This window comes from Vulpes vulpes, chromosome 14 (assembly GCF_048418805.1).
Source record: "Vulpes vulpes isolate BD-2025 chromosome 14, VulVul3, whole genome shotgun sequence".
Taxonomy (NCBI): domain Eukaryota; kingdom Metazoa; phylum Chordata; class Mammalia; order Carnivora; family Canidae; genus Vulpes; species Vulpes vulpes.
This window is the reverse complement of record NC_132793.1, coordinates 11104931-11129426: the sequence shown is the minus strand read 5'-3', so window position 1 is coordinate 11129426 and position 24496 is coordinate 11104931. Positions and strand designations below refer to the sequence as shown.

Genomic DNA, 24496 nt, shown 5'->3' with positions numbered 1-24496 from the left:
GGCATGTAGCTGGTTCAGAAGGTAGAGCATGTGACTGTTGATCTTGGGGTTCTGAGTTCAAGCCCCATGTTGGAGATGGAATTTACTTGAAAAACAACATCTCTTAAAAAATATAAATAAAAGGGGCCCCTGGGTGGCTCAGTTGGTTGAGCATCCAACTCTTGATTTTGGCTTGGGTAATGATCTCAGAGTCATCAGATGGAGCCCCATCTCCATCTGATGGGCTCCTCACTAGGCAGGGAGCCTGCTTAGAATTCTCTCTCTCTCCCCCCCCTCCTCCCTACCCAGCATACAGACTCTCTAAAAACAAAAACAAAACAAAACACCAACAACACAAACACACATAAATGAAAAATAAAATGAGTCCATTAGGATGAGCCCTAATCCAATTTGGTGTCCTTAGAAGAGGAGGAAATTTAGACACACAAAGAAATAGGGATGCACAAGTGAATAGAGGAAAGACTGTGTAGACACAGGAAGGGCAGCCCTTGGCAAGCCAAGGGGAGAGGCCTAAGAAGAAATGAACCTGTTTGACACCCTGATCTTGGACTTTTAGCCTCCAGAGCTATGAGCAAATAAATTCCTGTTGTATAAGCTACTCAGTGTGTGGTGTTGTTTTATCAGACCTAGAAAACTAATACAGATGCTAGGTAATATTTCAAGAAGCTGAAGAAAGTTGAACGGTGGGGGGGGGGGGGGGGGTGGTGCCTGGGTGGCCCAGTGGTTAAGCATCTGCCTTCTGCTCAGGGCATGATCCTGGGATCCGGGATCAAGTCCCGCATCGGGCTCCTTGCAGGGAGCCTGCTTCTCCCTCTGCCTATGTCTCTACCTCCCCCCCCACCCCGTCTTTCATGAATAAATAAATAAAATCTAAAAAAAAAAAAAAAAAAAAAAAAGAAGTTGAATGGGTGAGAGACCAACAGTGACAGTGGTTATCTCTAAGTATATGGGTGATTCCAACTCCTTTCCTGTATTTTTTAAATTGTTTTATTTTTTTTATCATAAGTGCACTCTTTAATTCCTATCCCCTACCTTTCTGTATTTTCTAACTTCTTTTATGATGATCTTGTTATTTGCAAAACAAAACACATTTAGGAACTATGCCAACTATACTCTAGACAATGCCATTGTTTGGGCTTTCACATTTGCTGTTCCCACTGCCTGGAACACTGTTCCCCTAGATTCCCATCAAGCTCCCTTATCTTCTCAGGGCCTCAGTTATATGACCCCTGATTAGAGTACAGATCAAGGATTCTCTGAGGTAGGAATCTCACTTAATGGTTTTCATAAGTGACTAATTTTAAGTGGTTCAGTTTTCAAATTTTATTAAAACTTGTTTAAGACAAATAACAATGGCAAAGTACAACAGCTCCCATAGCTAAGCCCTTCATTACTAAATGGAAGCTATGTGTGTGACCTCTATTTCACACGTGTGCCTTTTTGTGTAAGGTATTTCAATCAGGCAGGATTAACTATTTCCAGCACAACTATTTCTCTTATACACTTTAACAAATCAGGCTCCCTGCATGGAGCCTGCTTCTCCTTCTGCCTGTGTCTCTGCTTCTCTCTGTGTGTCTCTTGTGAATAAATAAATAAAATATTTTAAAAAAATTTTAACAAAACCTTTATGGCTAGAAATGTCTCTTCATTAACAACCAGATCTGATTAGGAAATCTTAATCCAAAGATTACAGGCTCATTGTACTAGTTTCAAACAAATAGTGAATTCAAGTTATGTTTTTTTCCTTAAAATTTTATTTATTTGAGAGAGAGAGAGAGAGCGAGAGCGAGCATGAGCAGGGGGGAGGGCAAGAGGGAGAGGGAGAAGCAGACTCCCTGCTGAGTAGGGAGCCGAATATGAGACTCCCTAGGACTCCCAGGACCCTGGGATCATGACCTGAGCCAAAGGCAGATGCTTAATGGACTGAGCTACCCAGGTGCCCCCAAGTTTTATTTTTCTGATATTTGATGTCTACTTGTGAAAGAGGTAAAAACATTCTATTATTTAATCCTATACTTCCAACAGACCTTTCTATTAGGATTAGACATTTTAAAAAATATATATTTTATTTATTCATAGAAACAGAGACACAGGCAGAGGAGAAGCAGGCTCTATACAGGAAGCCTGACATGGGACTTGATCCCGGGTCTTCAGGATCACACCCCAGGCTGCAGGCGGCACTAAAGCACTACGCCACCGGTGCTGCCCTAGGATCAGACATTTAATTTAAGCCCATGTACACAACTGAACCAAAGAAATAATCAGTTCAACTTATTTTAGGTTAGCATTTGGAATAGTCACAGAGCACCACACAGGTCAAAGCAGTGTGCAGTTACTGCAGTACTGACATTATAGGATCATTCAATTTGATTCAAGTTCTAAAACAGGCATCAGAAACAGTTTAAGGGATGCTTGGGTGTCTCAGTCAGTTAAGCATCCAACTCTTGATGTCTTGATATCTGGGCTGTGTGTTCAAGTCCCATGATGGGTGTGGAGCCTACTTAAAAAAAAAAAGTTTAGGGCAGCCCAGTTTAGCTTTAGCTCAGCGGTTTAGTGCTGCCTTCAGCCCAGGGTATGATCCTGGAGACCCGGGATCGAATCCCACGTCGGGCTCCCTGCGTGGAGCCTGCTTCTCCCTCTGCCTGTGTCTCTGCCTCTGTGTGTGTGTGTCTCATAAATAATAAAATCTTTAAATAAATAAATAAAAGTTTAAGAAAATAAAAAACTTTGGATTGGCTAGTATCTATTAGGTAGTCAAAAAACATTCCAAGCGAGAGTTAGAACATACATATAAATATAATTGTACTATATATTGATTCATTACAATAAGCATTCATTCCATTTGAACAGCAGCTCTCAAGCTTTTCTGGTCTCAAGACTACTTTATACTCTCTTAAAAATTACTGAAGACTTCAAAGAGCCTTTACTTATGTGGGTTATAGGTATTGATACCTGTCAAATTAGAAATCAAAATTGAGAAATGTAAAAAATATTTAACTCATTTAAAACTAATCACAATAAATCATCACATGTTGAATTAAATAACATATCTTATGAGATAATTACAGTTTCCAAAGAACAAAAGAAAATTAGTGAGAAGAGTGGGATGGCTTTGCAAATTTAATGTCTGACTTAAAACAGGGAGTGTTAAGAACTGAGGTAAGCTGGAGAATACATGTTCTGTCCAATGGGGACAGTCACTCCTTTGGTCTGGCCAAGTGTCTGTGGGTCAGGTTCTGCATATGGACCACCACCATGCATTTGGGGTCACCTAATTGTTCTCAAGATTCTCTTTGATCCTTAACATCCTAGATTTAGCCCAGAGAATATTTTAAACCCTTTCTTTGGGCAGCCCTAGTGGATCAGTGGTTTAGCACCACTTTCGGCCCGGGGTGTGATCCTGGAGACCTGGGATCGAGTCCCACGTCAGGCTCCCTGCATGGAGCCTGCTTCTCCCTCTGTCTGTGTCCCTGCCTCTGTGTGTGTGTCTCTCATGAATAAATAATAAAATAAAATCTTAAAAAAATAAATAAATAAATAAAATAAACCCTTTCTTTTGTTAGAAAAGTAAAGATTGATAAACACTGTCCTAATCTGGCATTGGGTGGGTAAGTACTCTGTTAACCTTTATACAGCTAAATATTGAAGAGTTTAAGTCTACAAACTGTATAGCTTTAAAAGGGACTGTCACTTTGAATTCATTTTTACTAAGACATAAACTTTCATTTTTACTCAAAAACTGACTAACAGGGCACCTGGGTGGCTTCATGGTTGAGCATCTGCCTTCGGCTCAGGTTGTGATCCTAGGGTCCTGGGATCGGGTCCTGCATTGGGCTTCCCACAGGGAGCCTGCTTCTCCCTCTGTCTGTCTCTGCCTCTCGCTCTGTGTCTCTCATGAATGAATAAATAAAATCTTAAAAAACAAAAACAAAAAACCGACTAACAGCAAAGTCTGGGGAATAGTAACAGCTAGCAGAAATCAGGAATTATAAAATTATGGAGTGGTTCATTTAGTTTTTTTCTGATATTTACACATAAGTGGCTACTTGGCACCTGATTAACTAGTTTACTGAACTCTACTTGGTAAGGTACCATTCTGGGGTTCACCATGTTTAATGGCAGTAAAACTGAGCTCACTCCACACTTCCAAGCAAAAAAAGTTTTTTTTCTCTCTATTCCTTAAAACCGACATTTAAGGACTGCAATTTAAAAAGTTTGCTAGGCTTTTTATCTGCTTGTCAAAATTTCCATATATAAATTTGTCAGTAACATATATGTACACAATTTCTTTCTGTGCAATAATATCCAACTTTTTATTCAGTACCATGCCAGACCTTTGAGGAGCTATTAAAGAAATAAAAACAGAAGTCTCCCAAATGGAATATAAAATCTCACTATGAAAGTAAGATCTATACATACAAAGCTCAATAAAACAAAACAGTATCAAAACTTCGGATATAAGAAATATAACCTATCATAGGACAATATTTCTTAGCCTTTGTAGGGGGTCCTAGGCCCCTCTGAATTTGACGAAAGCTAAAGAGGTTGGGCCATACCGCCAAGAAGCTGGACTTTATCCCCAGGGTCACTAGGCGGGAGCCACAGAAGGCTCCAAGTAGGAGGAGAGATAAGGCCAATCTCCTGGGTAACCTTCAGGGTGGGCTGGGAAGGATGAGAGGCCAGGTTAGGGGTATGCAACCATAAATGTCTCAGGATGCAAAGCCAGAAGCATTTGCTTAGAGAAAATACTGTGGCAGAACATTGTATCAACTTCTTACAGACCCAGGGTATGGGAAACAGAAGGAATGTTAAGAGATTTAAGGCAGTGCATATTTGCATGACTGTGGTGGTAGTTTTCATTTTCACAAAGCGACAAAAACAACTAGCCTGTACACAGCAGGGTTTACGTAAGTACTTGTTGAAAAATCCAAAACTGGAGTTGGAGGTGAGGCTAAAAAGGTATGCAAACCCCATTTAAAATAAATAAGCACAGGAGCACCTATGTGGCTCAGTCAGTTAAGTGTCTGACTTGATTTCAGCTCAGCTCATGATCTCAGGGTCTTGAGATCAAGCCCTGTATCTGGCTCTGCACCGTGCATGTGGGACCTGCTTAAGATTCTCTTTCTTTTGCTCTGGCCCTCACCCTTACTCTTGTTCTGCCCTGCCCCCCCAAAGCACAAAAGTCACCCACGCTTGTATGCTATACTGACATAAAAGATCTTTAGATGTCACAAACACACAATCATAAAGATACTTGGTCTACCATTCTTTTTTTTTTTTTTTTTTTAAAGGTTCTATTTTTAAGTAATCTCTACAGCCAACATGGGAACTTAAAACCCCAAGATCAAGAATCTCATGCTATACTGACTTGAGCCAGCCAGGAGCCCCATACCATTCTATTTTTTAAATGTTCATCAGAGCAATGGCTAAATTATCTCCCCCCACACAAAAAAAAATTAAGAGTACATTCTAGAGAAAGTTCTATAATCTCTGCACAGAGGTTTAAGAACACAACCTGGGACCAAATCCTCGCTCCACAGCCTCCTAGCAATCGAGTTGTGTGACTATAGCAGTTACCTCGAGCATCAACCAATGGGGACACCTTCATTCCTGTCTCTATGGGCGGCAAGAAGAATCGATGAGATAAAACCTGTAAAGTGCTGTGTGTAATATCTGGCAGAGTAATTTTTCTATCGAATCACTTTCATTAGCACATTGTATCATTTATCATAAAACGAAGACCAAAACCCTCACTTGATCCCATACCATTTTCTGCTCCCGTCTCATTTCTTGGTCTCTTCTTACTTAGCAGAAAAACCTCAAAAGTGTTGTCTAGACTCCTTGTCTGCCATTCCTCACCTTACCTGCACCTACTCCAGTCAGCCTTTGCTGTAGCCACTCACCAAAACCGCTCTGGTCAGGGGCACCAGAGGCACCCTCTAGCCAAATCCTGGGCAGAATTTCAGCCCCTAACCCCCCTTCCTAGAGCTCCAGCAGCAACTCTAGGGGCTTCCCTGAGCCTCAGATTCTCTTCCTACCTCACTGGCTTCTAGGCCTCACCTCCCTAACCTCCAAATACTGGCTGCCAAGAGATTTTACCCAGACCAAGGAGGCTGGTGGTGACTTTACAATTTACATTTCCAATTAACTGACCCCCTGAAATCTCAGTTTAGATGCCTATGAGGCCTCTCCAACTTAAAACACTTCAAAGTAGAACTCCCTTGTACTCCTCAAAAGAAATAGAAAAAAAAAAAAAAAAAAAAAAACCCCTTCCTCCAAAAAACCCCCAAACCACCTACTCCTCAAACTCCATATATGGCACAAACATTTACCAGATTGCTCTGGCCGAACATCTTGGAGTCAAGATGAGAAAGCTTTCCTTTACATCCCATACCCAATCCATTTCCAAATATATTCCAAATATGGTCATTTTTGCCTTGTCCACTGTGATCGCTATAGTCTGTGGCCCCTTCAGCATCCTAATTGGTTGCTAAACCTACTGACCTCTAGTCGCCACAGTGAGTTTTTACAAGTTCACTCCAGTCACTTACTCAGCCCTCCACCCACCTAACACTCACCAGAGCACCTTATCCTGCCTCCAGAGCACCACCTGTATCCCCAGCATTTCCCACCACCCTCTTCCGTGCTCCTTGTCCTTCAGCCACACCACCTTTCTCTCTATTCCTGAAAGAACTGGCACCCTCTCTCTTTGCCTCACCCCGGGGATTCTCTGAATGGCTGGTGGGCTGGCTCTCTTCCTCACTAAGGCTGAATTAATTTCCCATTCCCTTATCTTGCTTTGTTTTTCTTCATAGCACTGGTTACCACTTGACATTTTAAATATATTCATTTCTCCTTCATTAGTTGTTTACTCTCTCCCACCACCTGAATATAAATAAGCTCCATGAAAGTAAAACTTCATCTTTTTGTTCACTGCCAAATCTTCAACCCCTCAAAGAGTGCTGTGTCAGAGTATGTGCTCAAATGCTTGTTGACTGAATGAATGGGTGGCTGGGTGTTAGCGAGGGATCTTCTTTCAGAAAATATAGCATGGAAACATTCATAGCACTATTAAAAGAAAGTCTTAATATTAGAAAGAGTATCAAAGAGGCTTAGTATGGATTTTAAGTAGCGGAAGGTAAGTTATACACTGAGTTCTGAAAGATCTTGAGAAATAGAAATCTTAATTTTGAAGCCAGGCAGTTTACAGAGGTCTTCTCAGAGCACTCCTCACTCATATCCCTTTACCCTCCTCACACAATGTCTGTGCTGGACCCTTTCTTTTTTCTTAAAATTTTATTTTCTTTCCTTTTTATGTTCTGACTCACTCCCAGAGCTTCTCGAGTTAGAGCTGTGACTCATTCAATCCTGCCTCCCCAGAATATGGTATGTTACCTGGCATACAATGGTACTCAATAAATGTTTCCTGATTGAAGAAACAGCAGTAGCTCTTCCTTTCCTACCATAAACTCTAACATGGTCTACTGTGGCCAAAAAAACTGAACATTGATACCATGATACCATGTAACTGAGATACCGAATGTCTTTTATTTTGAGATAATTAAAAATGAATAACAAGTTTTATTTTTTAAATCAGCTATGATAGAGACTTTTAGGGAAACCTACATTTTTTTTAATGAGGAAAAACTGTTTTGTTTGTTTGTTTTTACCTAAATCACACAAGCCAAAGGATTCTTCACTACAAAATGAACTGTTTCATAAAATATACATAAAAGTATGTTACTCATATTTTACACCCTTTAGAAACTGTACACAAAGTTAATACATCAGTATTTTCTACAAAGTAAGCACATTTAACTCCAAATGGCCTGACTACACCCTAGTGCTAGAACGTCCGGGGACAAATCCAAATATTGGTGGAGTTCAGGGGCGCCTGGCTGATTCAGTAGGTGGAGTGTGTGAGACTCTTGATCTCGGGGTTGGAGAGTTAAGCCCTAGGGTGGGTGTAGAGATTACATAAAAATAAAATATTTAAAAAAATATATAGACTCGTGGAGTTTCAGAGATCTTATAGATCTTGTATCAGTCACAAGTTAGGACTTCATACCATTCTGAATAGAGAGTATAGGTTTAAAATCATGATACCTTAATTTTAGCAAAAGATTTCAGTGAATATATTTAAAAATTAAATCCACACATGCCAAAGAACAAAAAGCATCACAGATCAGAAAAACTTAAGAATACTCCAATGTACGTTTAATTCCTATGGCACTTTAATCCCCTGAATCAACCTCAATTTTAAGATTCCTATTATTTGTGTGTGAATCTGACACCAAAAGGCAGCTGGAAAAGCAGCTTCAAGTAACAGACAATACAGAGGATGTAAAAGTGAACTCTTGTTAATCTTAGTAAGCTATTAAAAAAGTTAACTATGAAAATGTTAAGATAACTTCACCAAGGTGCTAAAATACCACAGTAGTCCAAGATTTCTTGAAAGAAAATATTTGTCCTGTTACTTCAGAATTCCTTCCAGAAGGATTTTTCCTGGATCTGTGTCAGTATCAAAAGTCAGCCAGTTATTCTCCTGGCTAAATATAAACTGAAAAGTCAGCAGCTGCAGGATATTACAAAGAAAATACAACAACCAGGTTGAAAAAGCATGAATATTTGATAGGGTTTTACACCATGTCATAGTAAAACATTTAATAAAGTACTCTGAAACACAGCAACATATTAAAGTATTTGTGGTACAAAATGGATGGGAAGCCCTTTAAACACCTTTTGGGAAAGTCATGACCACAAAGCAGCCGCTACTGTAGTATGCCAATCCTGGAAAACCCTCGCCTGGAAGGACCTCATAGGTTTTCTCCTAAAAAGAAAGTTGCCAGTTAAAACTGGTTTGGTTGCCCATTTAAGGAAGACAGTGAACTAAACTAGGAGTCTGGTGCTGCTCCCGTTTTGGAAAATAAGGAGGCCTGGAAAGTGATGTACCAGCTTCAATGTTCCTGAAAAGTAGGTATAAAGTCAGGGGCAGGTAACTTTTATTCCTGAGCAGTGGTGAGCACAGTCTGGCTCCTATTTAGTCTCTGCCCAGAGGAGCAGAATCCTTCTCTCCTCTACAGCAATTGTCCTCCAAGGATGGTCCCCAGACCTGCAGCCTACACATCACTTGGGAACTAATTAGAAACGTAAATTCGCAGTCCCCATTCCAGAACACCAAAACACACTACAGAGGTACTATATCTGGAACCCTAAGGGTGGAGCCCCGCAACTGAACAAGTAATCCTGGTGATCTGGACGCTAGTTTAAGAGCTGCTGATCTAGGGGAAGAAACGGTGGCAATCTGTCTTTACAGTCCAGACAATGGGACAACAAACAGCTGGAGACAAAATGCGAGGCATTGGGTTTCTCTGACACTAGGGTGACCAAGGACCAGATTTTCTCTGACTGGGGTGGAGACAAAAAATAAGATGTGGGAAGCGTATCAGGACAGTTATGGGAGAGGACCAAGTTAAGCCTATGCTAATGTCCCCCTAGAAATACCAACTTATCAGGATAAGAGCTTTCCTTTATTGAAAGGCTGAAGAGTCACTTTTGCTTCTGCCTTACCAGATACATTGTTTCTTCAAATACATCAAATTTACATATGTGGCTATATCAAGGTGAGACCTTGGATTAATTCACCGCAACAGTCAATACATACTGAGCACCTACTATGCCAGAGCCTATGCTGGGTACCACAACATAGTAGTTCAGAACAGTTTAGAATCCTACCCTAGTGGAAAAGCACAGAAAACAAGCAAGAATGCAAATAAGAAAACTTCAGGTAAGGTGAGCGGTTTAGAAGAGAACAGAAGAGAGATGTGATAATGACTGAGAAGACTGTACTGAATGCGGTGGTCAGGGATGGCCTTTCTGCAGAGTGGAGACCTGAAGAATAGGAGGCAGAACTTTCCAAAGGGGTTAGAGCAAGAGCAGAGGTGTGAGTGATATCACAAGAGGTCAGGGGGTGGGCAGGACTGAGACCAAGAGGGCCTTCTGGGCCCCAGAGAGTATGACTGGATTCAAAGTGTAGGGAGATTATAGACTAAGGCTTTCTGCAGTGGACTGGCAGTTTTTGTTTTCAGTCTGCAAAGGATCACTGTGCCTCCTCTAGAGAATGAACTGGAAAAGGGTTAAGACTGGAAGCTGGCTTCTGCAGTCTTCCAGGTGAGAAATGGTTCTGGTTTGGCAGAAATGACAACAGTGGAGACAGAGAGGAAGATTTAGCATCTTTTGTTGGGTTATATCTACTGCATTTGTGATGGGTGGACGTCACGATAAGGAAAGGACCCTGAGAGCGGCAACTATCCACCCATAAAAGAACCCTAATTGACCAAGTTGGAAATGTGTCAACAGACCTGCCAGGGGCTGAAGGAATGTGAGATGCCTAGCTGGAGAGAAGGCAATGGGGGCTGGATGATAATGTGGCCAAGAGCACATGCCCTGGAGCAGAATGGTCCCAGGTTCTGTACCCTAGCTTTGCAAGTCACTGGATCTGTGCCCATTTCTCACCTTCAAGACAGTTACCAGTTTCAGAGGACTATGGTGAGATCATTTAATTTGACTAAATTTAATACAACGCCTAGTACACAGCAGACCCTAGAAATGGACTTTAAAAATTAGTCTGGGGGCACCTGGGTGGCTCAGTTGGCTGGGTGTCCAACTCTGGATTTCAGCTCAGGTCATGATCTCAGGGTTGTGAGATCAAGCCTGCGTCAGGCTCCACTCTGGGCATGGAGGCTGCTTAGGATTCTTTCTCTCCCTCTAACCCTCCCTACCTTCTTTTAAAAAAAAAAAAAAAAGGTCTGAAGCCCTTGTGTGTAAATGAAAGCAAGGCCCTACTTTGTAAATGATATGAGGGGCTCCAAGTCCGGTGAGCAGAATATAAGGTATAAGAAAGAGCTTCCTTAAAAATGGACATCACACTCATTGGGCAGCGGATCACCCAGAATGGGACAAACAGTGGCCAGGGCTGCTGTAAGTCCCTGCTACAGCTGTCAGATCCTTCTCATTAAAGCCTGTTCTCTCACCAAGATTAAACACTCCAAGACCCAGGAAGAGAACACGCCAAAAATGCATGCCTTTCCATTTCTTTCCTATGGTACTGGAGCAGGTTGGAGAGGGAGGTGGAGCCAAACCCCCTGGGCTCTAGTCCGAGTGCCATAACTCAGCCACCCTTTTCCCTCAGTAATGCTGTGGGGACAAAATTTTCTCTGGTTAGTTCATGCGGTTGTGGAGTGTTGGATGAGATGACGTAACAGGTAAGTCAAATTACCTGGAAACTCCAAAGTGTTTTTAATTTTTAATTAATTTATTTATGAGAGTCACACACACACAGAGAGAGAGAGAGGCAGAGACATAGGCAGAGGGAGAAGCAGGCTCTATGCACCGGGAGCCCGATGTGGGATTCGATCCAGGGTCTCCAGGATCGCGCCCTGGGCCAAAGGCAGGCCAAAGTGTTTTAGAGTGTTACATGTTTACTTCACCAAATGTACTGCTCTGTACTTCACTGGGGCCTTTTGGAATTAAACAGAGGATTCCTGACGTCATATTTTGTATTTCGTTTTTTATCAAAGCACTGTAGCTACAATCCAGGTGAGAGACAAGGGGAGGGAGAAAGAGAATGTGGTAGAGTGAAAAGTATGGTTTGAAAGTTACCATGAAGGGGAAAATCATAACCATCAAAATTAACCTTGGGACACCCTGAACAGAGTAATAGGTTGTACTTATACCTACCAACCATCACCGGAGCAGAGTGCTCCAGCTGAGCACTAAGTATCACAAGGCAGTTCTCTTGAACACAGGGCCCACGTTGTATAAAAGACAGCTGGCTACAATCAGCACAAGATACTTACACAGTGAGACATACAGGAACAAGATCAACTTCACAGACTACAGGTTCTCATATCCCATCATCAGCTCTCTGGGAACACCCATGAATGGAATGGAAGACTACTTAACCTCCACTGCCCATATGGGTAAAGTTGCATATGCCAAGTGTGTAGAGGAGGCCACTCTAGTGAATGCAAATTTAAAATTAGGCCCAGCCAGGGCTTATTCTTCTGGCACTCAGGTTTCTGGTTAACAGGCAGGGAAGACTGTAGGATGCTGGGTGAGAGGAAGGACCTGCCAACCAAGGGCTTGAGGTTCTGCAATCCTGGCCAAGGCAGGAGGAAGTCACCTGTCACAGCACTGGCATCTTGAGGGATTCTCATAGGCTCCTCACATAGATCCATGCTCTAGGATCTATGCAGAATTCATGCACTGCAGAACCATGGGAGGTGGCAAGGTGTTGCAGCAAAGTGCTGAAAGCACTGATCATAAAAAAACAAAACAAAACAAAACAAAAAAACCCAAAAAACACACAACCAACCCCCCCCCCCAAAAAAAAAAAAAAAACCCAAAACCACCACCACCAACAAAAAACGAAGGCCAGGCCTTTACAGGAACTTGAACTCAAAGACTTCAGGGCTGTTTCCTGGCAACTAGGGGCACAGATTAATCAAGTGCCTTCTTCTAAACCTAAGGAAGGCCTCAAGGTTCCTGAACAACCTGAAAGACTTCTCATGGTTAGAAAGCAGAGGCCTGAACATTCATTTTTATTTAACCCAATTAAGGCCCTTCTGCTTCCACTCTCAGCACTCTGTACTCCTTCACTGCATAGAGGCAGAGGTCAGATCCTGTCAATCCTCTCTTTTTCTTAAAGTAGGCTCCCTGCCCAATGTGGGGCTCAAACTCGCAGCCCTGAGTTTGAATGTCACATGCTCTAACAACTGAGTCAGCCAGGCACCCTGTCATTAAGACTCATCCATTCAATGAATATTTACCTAATGCTACTTCATATTGGCCACTTTGAGGGCTTCCCTTCACACTTAATAAAACCTAAAGCCATATCTGCCCAACTTATTTCCTTAAGAAGCCTCTTGTGCACACTAAGGCCTTTTACCTGTTCTTTCAACAGACCGGGCTTGGTCCTGCCACAAGACCTTTGCACTCATTGTCTCTACCTCTCTTGCCTATGATATACACTGCAGGATTGGCTCCTTCCATCATTTACATCAGTTCAAATGCCATCGTCTCAGAGAAGCCTTCCCTGATACTACTTTTATCACTCTGTATCACATCACACAATTTCCTTCATAGCACTGCTATCTGAAATTGGCTTAATTATTTAGTCCTTGAATGGCTTTCCTCCTGACTAGAATGTAAGCTCCTCAAGGACAGGGGCTGTCCATCTTGTTCACCATTCACAGTGGGACATAACAGGCCCTCAGTAAACGTGTGTTGAATAAACAAAGGACTTTTCGGAAGCCCACTATTTAGAGCACCTTAAAGCCTGTTCTATGCTATCTACACCATGCCAAGTGCTTTTGACGCTGGACAGGAGTTGACGATGTTTTATCTGACTGCATTAGCATTTATGAAGCACTCATCAACTGGCAGGGCTTCAAGAAGTTAGAATTAAGTAGCTGTTAAACCAGATTGTAGGTAGCCAATCTCAAGTGACTGCAAACTGGGCTGAGCTGCAATATGACCATAATGCTGGCTGCCACAGTTACACTGTAGCCCCCACTTCACAGCAACCTGACAGGGGTGCTATTATGGTGAGAAGTTTCTCACAGCAGTCTGGCCTGACTCAGCCTCTCTCTTCTGTGGCAGTATCTTTATTTTATTTTTTTTTTTTTTTAAATATTTTTTTTATTATTATTTATTTATGATAGTCATACAGAGAGAGAGAGAGAGAGGCAGAGACACAGGCAGAGGGAGAAGCAGGCTCCATGCACCGGGAGCCCGACGTGGGATTCGATCCCGGGTCTCCAGGATCGCGCCCTGGGCCAAAGGCAAGCGCCAAACCGCTGCGCCACCCAGGGATCCCTGTGGCAGTATCTTTAAAAAAAAAAAAAAAAAAAAAGAGTTGACTCAGCACTATTCCAGCTAAAAATCAAAATCTAGGAAAAGGATGTGTGGCCTCCTCTATGCTTCATCGGGGACCCCACTGCTCTAAGTATAAAAGGCAGCTTGTGATAGGTCATTTCAGTCTGATCCCCTAGAGCCAATTCTCTCTATTGCTACAGTAACAGACAAGGATGGTTTCTTGGGGGTACTAGAGGAGCAACACCCTGGAAAGAGGGACTCCCTTCACCCTGTTTCCTTTAGGTCACCAAGCCTCTCTTAACAGTGCTGATGCTGTGACCTTAACTAACAGAGGATTTGAGTACCCAGGCTCGTGGCCCTGCTTGCTTCCCTCATCATCACCCTCTCTGTGAGGACCTCCCTGGCCAACATCCCTGGTACCTCAGGGTACAGCTCTCTCGCCATAAGGGGGACATTCAGTCTTCCCCCAAATCCTGCACTTCCAAAATCTTTCTTGCCTCATCAACCCCTCTGGGGGACCTCCCCCAGCCAATCTTTACCCCTCCTCCTCGAGAAAGCCATCCCCTGAGGTCCATTTGTAGAACGTTAACTCTGAAACAGACCCTTCAGGATTTGATCCTCGGGCCCATCCTAGGAGTGCAGAACAAGGAATCGAGTCTCAGAATAAATGCTGCCTCCCTTACACCACAAGGCACTGGATGAACCTCCCTCTCTCAAAGTACAGCTCCCTTTATTTCCTCTTCTGCATCATGGAGATGGGGGTTTGTCCAGCTTTCCTGCCCCAGAGTCATCCAGAGTCTTCGTTTCTCTCCCCATGCCCATCCACTAAATGGGGAACCTCTGAGCTGAACCCACATATCTTTTACCAACATCCAAAGGAGTGCTAGGGAGTGACAATGTCCACAAAACAGACACTTCTAGAGTACGCTTCTTTCACCCAACAGAGATTTTTCTTCTCTAAAAAGAAAGAAAGAAAGAAAGAAAGAAAGAAAGAAAGAAAGAAAGAAAGAAAGAAAGAAAAGAAAAGAAAAGAAAAGAAAAGAAAAGAAATCTCTGAAACAGGAGTTTTTCCTCACTCTCACCCACTGCATGGAGCTTCTTTCAGTTGATCCTCCTCAAGTAAAAGCCTGATGATGACGGGATCATATCCCTTTGGAACCTGAGAGATCGTTTTCCCCTTCTCACTTGTCCTGTTGGGATGCGCTTTGATACCCCTTCCCCCAGAAAAGCCACCTCGAGACGCCCCCTTTCCGACCAACACGGAGATTTCCTCAGCTAACCCCATCCCCCAAACTAACGCTGAAGCCGTCCCCTCAACCAGTGCAGGATCCTCGGTCACCCCCCAAGACCCCGTTTTCTCCTCCCGTCCTCCCTAAGGGGTTTTGTCAAGTCCCTGCCACACGGACATCCCGGGGCTGCCCGGTCGCTCGGACCTCCAGCACCCAGTAAAGGACTCTCATCCGTTTCGGGGAGCCTTCTCATCCCCTAGGAGACCTCCTGGTCCCCGCCGAGCCGCCAGCCTCCGTCTCCTCAGGAATGCCTCTGGGCTCGCCCCTCGCTAGCTCCGGCCGCTCAGCGGCGCCTTGGGGCCGGTCCTTCCTCTCAGCGGGGCCCTCACGTCGCCCGGGGGAGCCTGTGGGCCCCGCCGCGCCGCCCACAGGCCCCTCAGGCCCCCGCCCGTGCTTCCGGCCACCGCCTGCTCCTCCTCCCCCCTCAGGCCGCCCGGCTCGCCACCGCGGAGCCAAGCGGACAGAGGTAACGCAGAGGCCCTGGTCCCGCCGCAGGACCTTGGCGGGTCCTCGGTCCCCGGCCCAAGCCCGCGCCCCCTTGGCCAGCCGGGCCCGGCGCCCCAGCTCACCCGAGCCCGTGGTGGCTGCCATCTTGCGTCGCTGTCGCTCGAAGGCCGGCCCCTTCTTCACCCCCCGCCCGTCCCCGGGCCGTTCTGCGCAAGCGTGCGCGCCTGCGCAGACGCCGCTGCTGACGCCCGCTCCGCGGACCGCGCGACCCGTTGCCGGGAAGGTTGTTTTTTTTTTTTTTTTTCCCTGCCTTTTCAGAGGAAGGAAACCTGATGTGCGTGCGGGAGGGCCCAGCAACCTGCATGTTCCTCCAGGCTCGGGTGCGAAGGAGATACTGAGGTGTTTGGTGAGAAAGGCAGGGGTGATCAGACTTGGGAGGACGCGATTGTGGAAGATACAGAAGAAAGCTAAAAAGAAAAAAAGAAAAAAGAAAGCCTATTTTACTTCGTGCATTTCCCTGTCTAGTTGGATCCTCACAATATCTCTACCGGGTCGGGATTAATGTGAAAAATGAAACTGAGGGGCAGGTTCAGCGATTTATCTAAATTTAGCGGTTAGGTGGCTGAATCAGAATTTGAAACCCGGCCAGAGTCCTGGGCCAGAGAAGCTTTGTTTTGGGGCATTAAGGTGTCAAGGAAAGCATTCACTCACTCACTCACTCACTCACTCACTCACTCACTCATTCATTCATTCATTCATCCATTTATTCATCCAAAGAAATACTTAACTAAGACCTACTATGTGCCAGGCGCTGTGCTAGGTCCTGGGAATGGATATACACCCCTGAAGTCTGTTCTTACAGGCTTACATTCTAGTCAGAGAGCTAGTTAACAAAGAAATAGGAAAAGATATAACTATGATAGGATAGAGATTAAACCTAGGAAGGGGCAGCAGGGGGTGGTCAGGGAGGACCTCCTAAGGTGGTTGCATTCAGCAGAGACTGATTAGGAGGTAGAGGGAACAGCATGTGCAAAGGTCCTATGGACACCTATTTGCAAATGTATGTTAAATCCAAGAAGGGATTGATCTTTTATTATAAGCGGTCTAAGAAGTCCTGATGTGGATTTAGAAACAAGCTGAGAGAGGTGAAGGGACTGCCTCAAGGTCACACAGCTAAACACTGGCAGAAGAAGGACAAGGACTTCCAGTACAGAGGAGCAAGGAAACCGGAAGCCCTTATCCAGGACATCCCGTGCATTACCTTGTTCTGACAGTAGTGCCTCCTAAGCATTTCTCAGCTCCATCTATTTCATCCACTTAGGGTAGGCTGCCCTTGTCTTCCACCTGGATGACCCCAGCAGCCTTTATTCTTGCCCCCATAATCCATTCTTTGTATGGCAGCCAAAATTTGCTCAAAATACCTTTCAGTTAAATATTTCAGTGGCTCTCCATTTCCTTGTGATAAAATACAGATTCTACAAGTTGCATGAATAATCATCCAACAAAGACAATCGTCAGATGAAAAGGAGACCTAGTATTATCTGGCCAGAACAACAGAACTCTTCAGGGCAAGCCACCGTGGATGGCTACCCTAATCAAAGGCCATGCGCCTAGGGTCCAGTGAGACCACTGAGACCAGTGAGACCACTGAGGTGTCTAGGACTTACACTCAAGCCTCATTTAAGGAGACTTTTAACCTTAGGTCTCAGCTCTGCACTTGCATGATCCTGCAAGTGAATACTTTCCTAAAATTTGCACCCTGGGTACCTCTTACCCTCATCCTTGGCACAGCCTGTACCTCTGAGACTTGCCTGTACCTCTCTGCAGTACATGTCCCCTCCCTCCTCAGGGCTTTTGCCTGTGCTGTTCCCACTCTTCAGTTCTCAGATCCAGCGTCACCCCCTCAGGGAAGCTTTCCCTGATTTCTCCAGGTCCAGTTCAGCTATAATTGACTCTTAAAGCCCCAAGTGTGTCTCCTTCAAAGCACTGGCAATAGGGAATCGACTTGATAGTCTGTGTATCACGTGATTCAAATTTATCTTGAAAAATACAGAAAACATTTGCCCTGGACTTTGGGTTGTTATAAAGCCTCAAATAGCAAGTGGGAAGCATTTGGTCTCCTAAAGTGAACTCACCTCTGAAGTGAAATTTTCTGGATTCCAGTGCTCCTTCACCTACTCTTTGCTGTGTGACTTCAGGCAAGAGATTTGAATCTCTCTTGGCATCAATCTCCCCCTTCTGAAAAGAGGAATGATGGTATCAACCTCATAGAGTTGCTGGAGAGATAAAATGCTTTGATAAAACCTTCTAGCACACAGGGAGGAGGGGACACTACAACAGCTGATATTTGCCAAGCCTTCATATCCAGTTTTTATTCCTCACAACAGCTGGATGCAGCAAATTCTAGGGATAACCCCACGGTAAGGATGAGAAAGACTCAGAGCTAACAGGTGGAGGAGTGAGGATGGAAACACAAGCCAACTTATCCACGATGCTCCTAAACGTTTGCTCGCATAGATTCCTTGGTTCTCGTAGGGAATTTCTGGCAAGCAAAACTGACAGTAAAGCAAATTCCTGTGCAGAGGACCTCACAGAATAGGTTAAGCCCGACGCCCGGGGGCATGCTGGGTACTGTAGTTTCGCGGCGTCGCGGAGCCTGCCGGGAGTTGTGGTCCTCTCCGCCGAAGCTCCCTCGGAGAGGCTCCGCCCTCTGTCTGGGAAGTCACAGCGGGTCCCCAGAGCCGGGTTCCTTCGGTGCCTGCGCCGCATCTCTGCCTCGCGCTGGACCTGGTAGCTTCAGCTGATGCGGATAAGAGTCCTGTTTATTGGATCGTTGGGAAGATTAAAATGGTTAATGGAACGAAAGAATTTAGAAAAGAGCGAGGGCTATATAAGTATTAGCTACTATTTTTCTTATTATTTAATCCTTAGTGACCCCCGCAAAGTAGCTTTTATCATCTCTATTTGTCAGACGAGGAAACTGAGGCTCGGAAGCGTTAGAATGCTTTCCCAGGATCACGCAACAAGAAAGGAGTAAAATCAGGTTTGGAATTCAGTTCTCTTACCCCCGGGGCACCTGTGGAGCCTGGGAGGTTGGAAGCAAAGCGTGGGTGGGTTTGCATTTTTTTTTTTTTTTTTTTTTTTTTTTGTGCAAAATGCAGCCTGACTGCCTGGAAAGGACTGAATTGGGCGGCACCGAGATTGGAGGCGGGGAGTCGGGAGAGGGTTTGTGCTGACGCCGTTGACGGCCTGCAGGCACCAGGTCCTTGGGTGCCCACAGCAGCTGGTTTTGATGAGGGGGCTGAAGGTCCAGTTCCAGGTGTGAATCTGAGCCCGTCCCCGGCAGGGCCGTTTCCTTTTGTCAGCGATTGGTCCAGCGGTGTGCCTGTCACCTAGTTCTTTGCTGGCCAATGAGCTGAGGAGGGTGATTGGAAAGTTTCGCTCCCTTGAGAATAGCTGGGGAGAAAGCTTTTTTTGGCCCCCTTTCCTCTTTCCTGTAAAAGGAGGTGGTGATGGTTGGAGCTGTGACGATCCAGAGGCCAAAAAACCTAGAACTACACCATAGGTATTTGCAAGAAAGGAGGTGCTAGCACAGAAAGATGGCAAGAGCTAGGACCTCCCAGGATGTGGTTGAGCTGCTGAAGAGAACCCCGGGGCCGTTTACCTACAGGTCTTTCTTTCTTTCTTTCTTTCTTTCTTTCTTTCTTTCTTTCTTTCTTTCTTTCTTTCTTTCTTTCTTTTCTTTCTTTCTTTTCTTTCTTTCTCTTTCTTTCAGATTTTATTTGTTTGACAGAGGGAGAGAGCACAAGTAGGCAGAGCTGCAGAAAGGGAGAAGCAGGCTCCCTGCTGAGGAGAGAGCCTGACAATGGGGCTCTGATCCCAGGATCCTGGGATCATGACCTGAGCTGAAGGCAGACATTTAACAGACTGAGCCACCCAGGCACCCCTCTTTACTTTCTTTCTAGATTTTATTATTTTTAAGTACTCTTTATGCCCAACATGAGGCTCGAACTCACAACCGCAAGATCAGCAGTGGCATGCTTTTCTACTGACCCAGCCAGGCGCCCCTACTTACAAATGGGTTTCCTAAGACATGAAATAATAAGTCTTTATTGCTTCAGCTGCCCTTAAAGGTGGGTTTTTGTGACCTACAGTCAAAAGCATACGTAATTGGTACAGGAAGCTGGCACAGTGCCCCAGTGAAGAGAAACAGATGTAGACTGTTCCACAATAATGTTCATTCAAAAACTATTCTCGGGGTGCCTGGGTGGCTAAGTCAGTTAAGCATCTAACTTCAGCTCAGGTCATGGCTAGGATTGAACCCCACATTGGGTTCCCTGCTCAGTGCATTGGGCTCCCTAATCAGCAGGAAGCTTGCTTCTCTCCTTCTGTCTACTGCTCCCCCTGCTTGTGTGCGCTGTCAAATAAATAAATAAAATGTTAAAACAAAACATTTGGAGTTCAAGTTGACAAGTTCACAAAAACTTCTCAATAAGGTGGGAAAACATCTGGGCAGTTTGGGAATCTCTGTGATGTGAAAGGCATGAGTAGTATATTCAAAATGTAAAAAGTGCCATATAGTTTTTATAAAGCCTATAGTATTATTTTTTAAAGTAATACTCCTCAAACTCAAATGTGCCCCCAAATCACCAGGAGGCTTGTTAAAAATGCAGATTCTGATTCTCTGTGTGTGTTTGGAGGGGGGTGGTTTGTGCTGAGATTCTGCATTTCTAACAAGTGCCTAGGGGATGCACAGACCATACTTTGAGTAGGAAGCTTGTAGGTAACATTGTGTAATTTTATGTTTATATTTCTATTTATAGTTAAGAACACACACCCCCCAACCTCCTGGTATAGCTTTTTATAATACCAACTACAGAAAGTAAAACTGACAAGTTGTTGACAGAGGGGTCATGGGCACCGGTAAGGCAGAGAACAGAATGCCTGGAGAAAGAGTCTGTGGATGATGGGGTGTGGGAGACACACTTGCTAATGGCATTTCATGGCACATACATGGAATTATGTCCCTCTGGGGTGTGTCTGAAGCCTAGCATTAAGATGTTTTATCTAACATTTGATGAAGTTGCTGAAGTATACAACCCAAGAGGGATGGGAGTGGGTGGGGTAGGGAGGTCATGATACAACTTATTTACTCACTTCTCTCTTGATGGACATGAGATGTTTCCATTGGCTTCTTCCTATGACTTATTTCTGTAATGTCTGAATTTTGTACCATCTGTTACTTTTGTGGTCAGGGAAAAATAAATAAGAACCAGAGCTCTGGGGCAGTGGGGTGGGTGGAACCAAAGGATGAGTTTCCCTCAATTTTAAAGAGCCCTTGCAACTCATTGTGAAAAAGTGATAAACACTCCAAAACAAAGATGTTAATCATAGCAAACATTTATGCAGCATTTACTATGTTCCAGGAACATAGGGTTTTTGCATATATTAATTAATCTTCACAACTACCCTATAAGGTCATAGCATTACTTATAGATGAGGAAAAGAGACACAGAGAGGTTTAGTAACTTGGCCAAAGTCACAAGCTTTGGGTTTTGAACCCAGAGCTCTCAACTACTACTACCCTGCTTCCCAAGAAGTAAGGAAATGAGGTAAGATACCGATCTCACTCAACATATTGCAGTTCAGTGGTTCTAAGCACATTTTCACATTCAAACATCTCTGGAATCAGGACGCATCTCACAATCAATGGTTTCTTAGATTCAGTGAAATAGAGTAAGAGAAATGCAAATTAAAACCACCTATCAGATTGGCAAAGAACAAAACACTTGATAACACAGTGCATTGGCAAGAGTGTGAGGAAACTGGCACTCTCAAAAGTGGTGAGTTTACACTTGATCTTAGCCAAAAGGCCGAGGAGTGATGAAAGTGGTGAGTTTAGATGGGTAATTGGAAGGCAATTTGGTGTGAGCTATCCAAATGGAACACAGACATCCTGGGCCCAACAATTCGGTTCCTATGACCTGACCCCTCAGGTCTCCTGGTCCTCATGGGTGAAGACTTAGGTTTTCCTGTGCACACAAATAGCAGTTCATATTATCCAAGACGGAACACAAGTTCAATGTCCAACGAAAGACTAGTTAAAACACGAAAGTCCATTCTGAACTTGTAGTTGGAATGCTACACCACTGTCAAAAAGAGGAAGGAAGCATTGATATAACACTGTCTCCAAAATACACTAGGTGAAAAGGGCAAGTGCAGAACTGCGTATGGAATATTCTACCTATGGTGGGAAAGCAGGTGCAGGGATGCCTTGCCGCCTGTTGGAGGGACTTGCAGGGGTCTTGTTGCAACAATGGCCTCTGGGAAGGGAAACTGAGGGCTTGGAGGAACTCCAGTGGGAACAGTTTAGTCTTCACTCTAGACCAGGAGTTGGAAAAGTCTTTTTTGTTTGTTTGTTTTGTAAAGAGCCAGATAGTAAGTATTTTATGCTTTGAGGACCATTTGGCTCTCAACTTTGCCACTGTATTAGACAATATGCAAATGAACAAGGGTGACTGTGTGCCAGTAAAATTTTACCACCACACTGAAATTTGAACTTTATGTTTTTGGAGATACTTTTTTTCCTCCCCACAACCACTTACAAAAAATGCTCATGGGGCCATAGAATAACAGCTGGACCAGATTTGGCTCACTAGTGGCAGTCAGCTGACCCCTGCTCTAGATCATTTTTGTATCTATTCTTATTCTTTACCTTATGCATGGATTACCTATTAAAAAATGTTTGGGTCGCTTGGGTGGCTCAGTCAGTTAAGCGTCCAGCTTGATTTCTGTTCAGGTCAGGATCTCGGGATCATGAGATCAAGCCCCATGTCTCTCTCAAGTAAATGAAAAAATATAATCCTAAGAAAAATATTTAAAGGATAGCTTGAAATTTTTAGATTTATCAAAAGGGGGTGAATCATGTGAGCCCCTGGGGGCAGGTGCCCCACCCAGACCACCTTTAGGAAGAAGCCAGCACAGAGGAGGATGCGTGACATTCCCAGACAAACTGGAAATACATGTTTGCCCTGCACTGCTACCTGCCCCACTCTACCACCAGATAGCAGCACGACTCCACTGAAAAGCGGGCCATCCCTGCACCAGCTGGGAAGCTGAGGGCAGAAGTCAGCCCGTACACCTGTTTTATTTTGCTTACCGTATGCTTAAAAAATGGAGCCAGCATTAACAAAGAAAAAAAGTCTGGAATTCTAGTTCCTCTATAATCAATCAGCTGATGTGAGCCGCAGCTGCCCTCTGGGCCTGATGTCCCCAGGGCATCTGGGTCCACAGCGTCAGCTGCTTTTTCTCATCCTGAGTGTAGTAAGGGACACATTTCTCACTTGCCACCTGCCTCCTTACCTCCATCCCTCCACTGGGGCTATCAGCAGGTGTTAAAGCATAGAGGCTTTGGGTCAGATCAGGGCTTAGATTCCAGCTATGTGACAGCTATCAGCTATGTGACCCTGGGCCTGTTCCATGACCCAGCTCATTGTCCTCGTGTGCAAATGGGGCTGCATGTACTCACCTCTCAGATTGGTGCAGAGCATGGAGCTCTATGCAGTTTGGCATGAGTAAGCGTTCAGTGGATATGAGCATTTTCCCCTGCCCAGCCCTCCTAGGCACTTTTTTTGCAATACCTGCATCTCACAAATGACCCCAACACTCCCAGACACAAAGCATAACTCCTGGTTCTGAAAGTGTTTTTCCAGCCCCCGGGATTTAGGAGCAGTGAGACAAGTTCTGCGTGTGAGGCATGGCTCTGTCTTAGTAGCCATGATATCTTGGGCAAGTCAATTCATCTCTCTGGACTCAGACTGGGTTCTTTCTTTCTTTCTTTCTTTCTTTTCTTTTCTTTTCTTTTTTTTTTTTTGCTTGTTTGGGGTAATTAATACAGGTTGGGAGGCCTGGAAAAAAAAAATCTCGCCGCCAGGGCCAATGAGCAGGAACCCAACCTCTGTAGCTCCAAGGCTGCTTATCTGACCCTTCTGAAGTTTGGCTGTCTGTCCCATCTGTTGTAGACTTCTTTGACAACACCTTACTTTTTCTTTTTGGGAACAAACCATCTCTCCTTCCTCTCAATCCTGTGGCTTGGGAAGTATCATTCCCACCCCTAAAACTCCAGGTGGGTGTGTTTCAAACCCGGCCAGCCAGAACCATTCACCACCACGAGACCCAATTTGTCCCAGTGAGAAGCCTGCCTTGGGCATTTGCTGCAACCACAGGCAGGGGAAACTTTTTCCACTGAGATTGCAGAGCTGGTCCAATGTCAGGTCTCAACTCAGGGAAAAGTGGAACTAGACTGACCAGGGTCTGATGAATCATGTGAGCCCCTGGGTCCTGCCAAATCTTAAGTCACAGCCACCTCCTCTCAACTCTTCAGTTATAGGAGTTAAATCATTCTGGCTATTTTTACTTAAGCTATCATTTTCTGTCACTTACGAATTGAACTCTAATTCCCCTTTTGTGGTCCCCTCGGACAATTACAAATCTAGTGGTGGGCAAACTTTAAGGAAAATTAAGTCATGGGTCACATTTTTACAAAAGCTTTATCTGTGACCACTCTAAAGAGTATTTTATCATTTCTCTGTCCCCCCCCCCTTTTTGCTAGTATCGCAGAAACTATCTAGCCCAGACTAGATATTGATTGTAATGTCTGTATGTTCACTTCTGAATATCATGGGAAATTCAGCACATGGGAGGTGCCCTAGAATTTCTTGTTCAATGAATAAATGAACATACTCATTTGTCTAAAATGTCCAGTGTCTCCCAACTTCCTCAGCCTGTAACAAGTCTCTAATTTTCCAACCATATCTTCCACTTTCCCCTTGTTCACTTCAGTTCAGCCCCACTGTCTTTTAAGCTCAGACTTGTTCCTGCCT

The 24496-nt window shown here is 44.4% G+C and overlaps 1 protein-coding gene across 5 annotated transcripts in view; it reads right to left on the bottom strand.

Moving 5' to 3' along the window:
• Positions 1-15874, bottom strand: part of UBE2V1 (ubiquitin conjugating enzyme E2 V1) — a 30970-nt gene extending 15096 nt beyond the window's left edge. For 2 of the 5 annotated variants that reach the window (XM_026014761.2, XM_072735583.1), the window contains exon 1: positions 15312-15353. In XM_026014761.2, the coding sequence (XP_025870546.1) occupies positions 15312-15338 (27 nt within the window). In that variant the 5' untranslated portion in view covers positions 15339-15353. Of the gene's footprint in view, positions 1-15311; positions 15376-15736 lie in introns of those variants that run through there. The other 3 variants (XM_026014762.2, XM_072735582.1, XM_072735581.1) reach the window with 3 other exon arrangements.
• Between the last annotated feature and the right edge of the window lie 8622 nt (positions 15875-24496).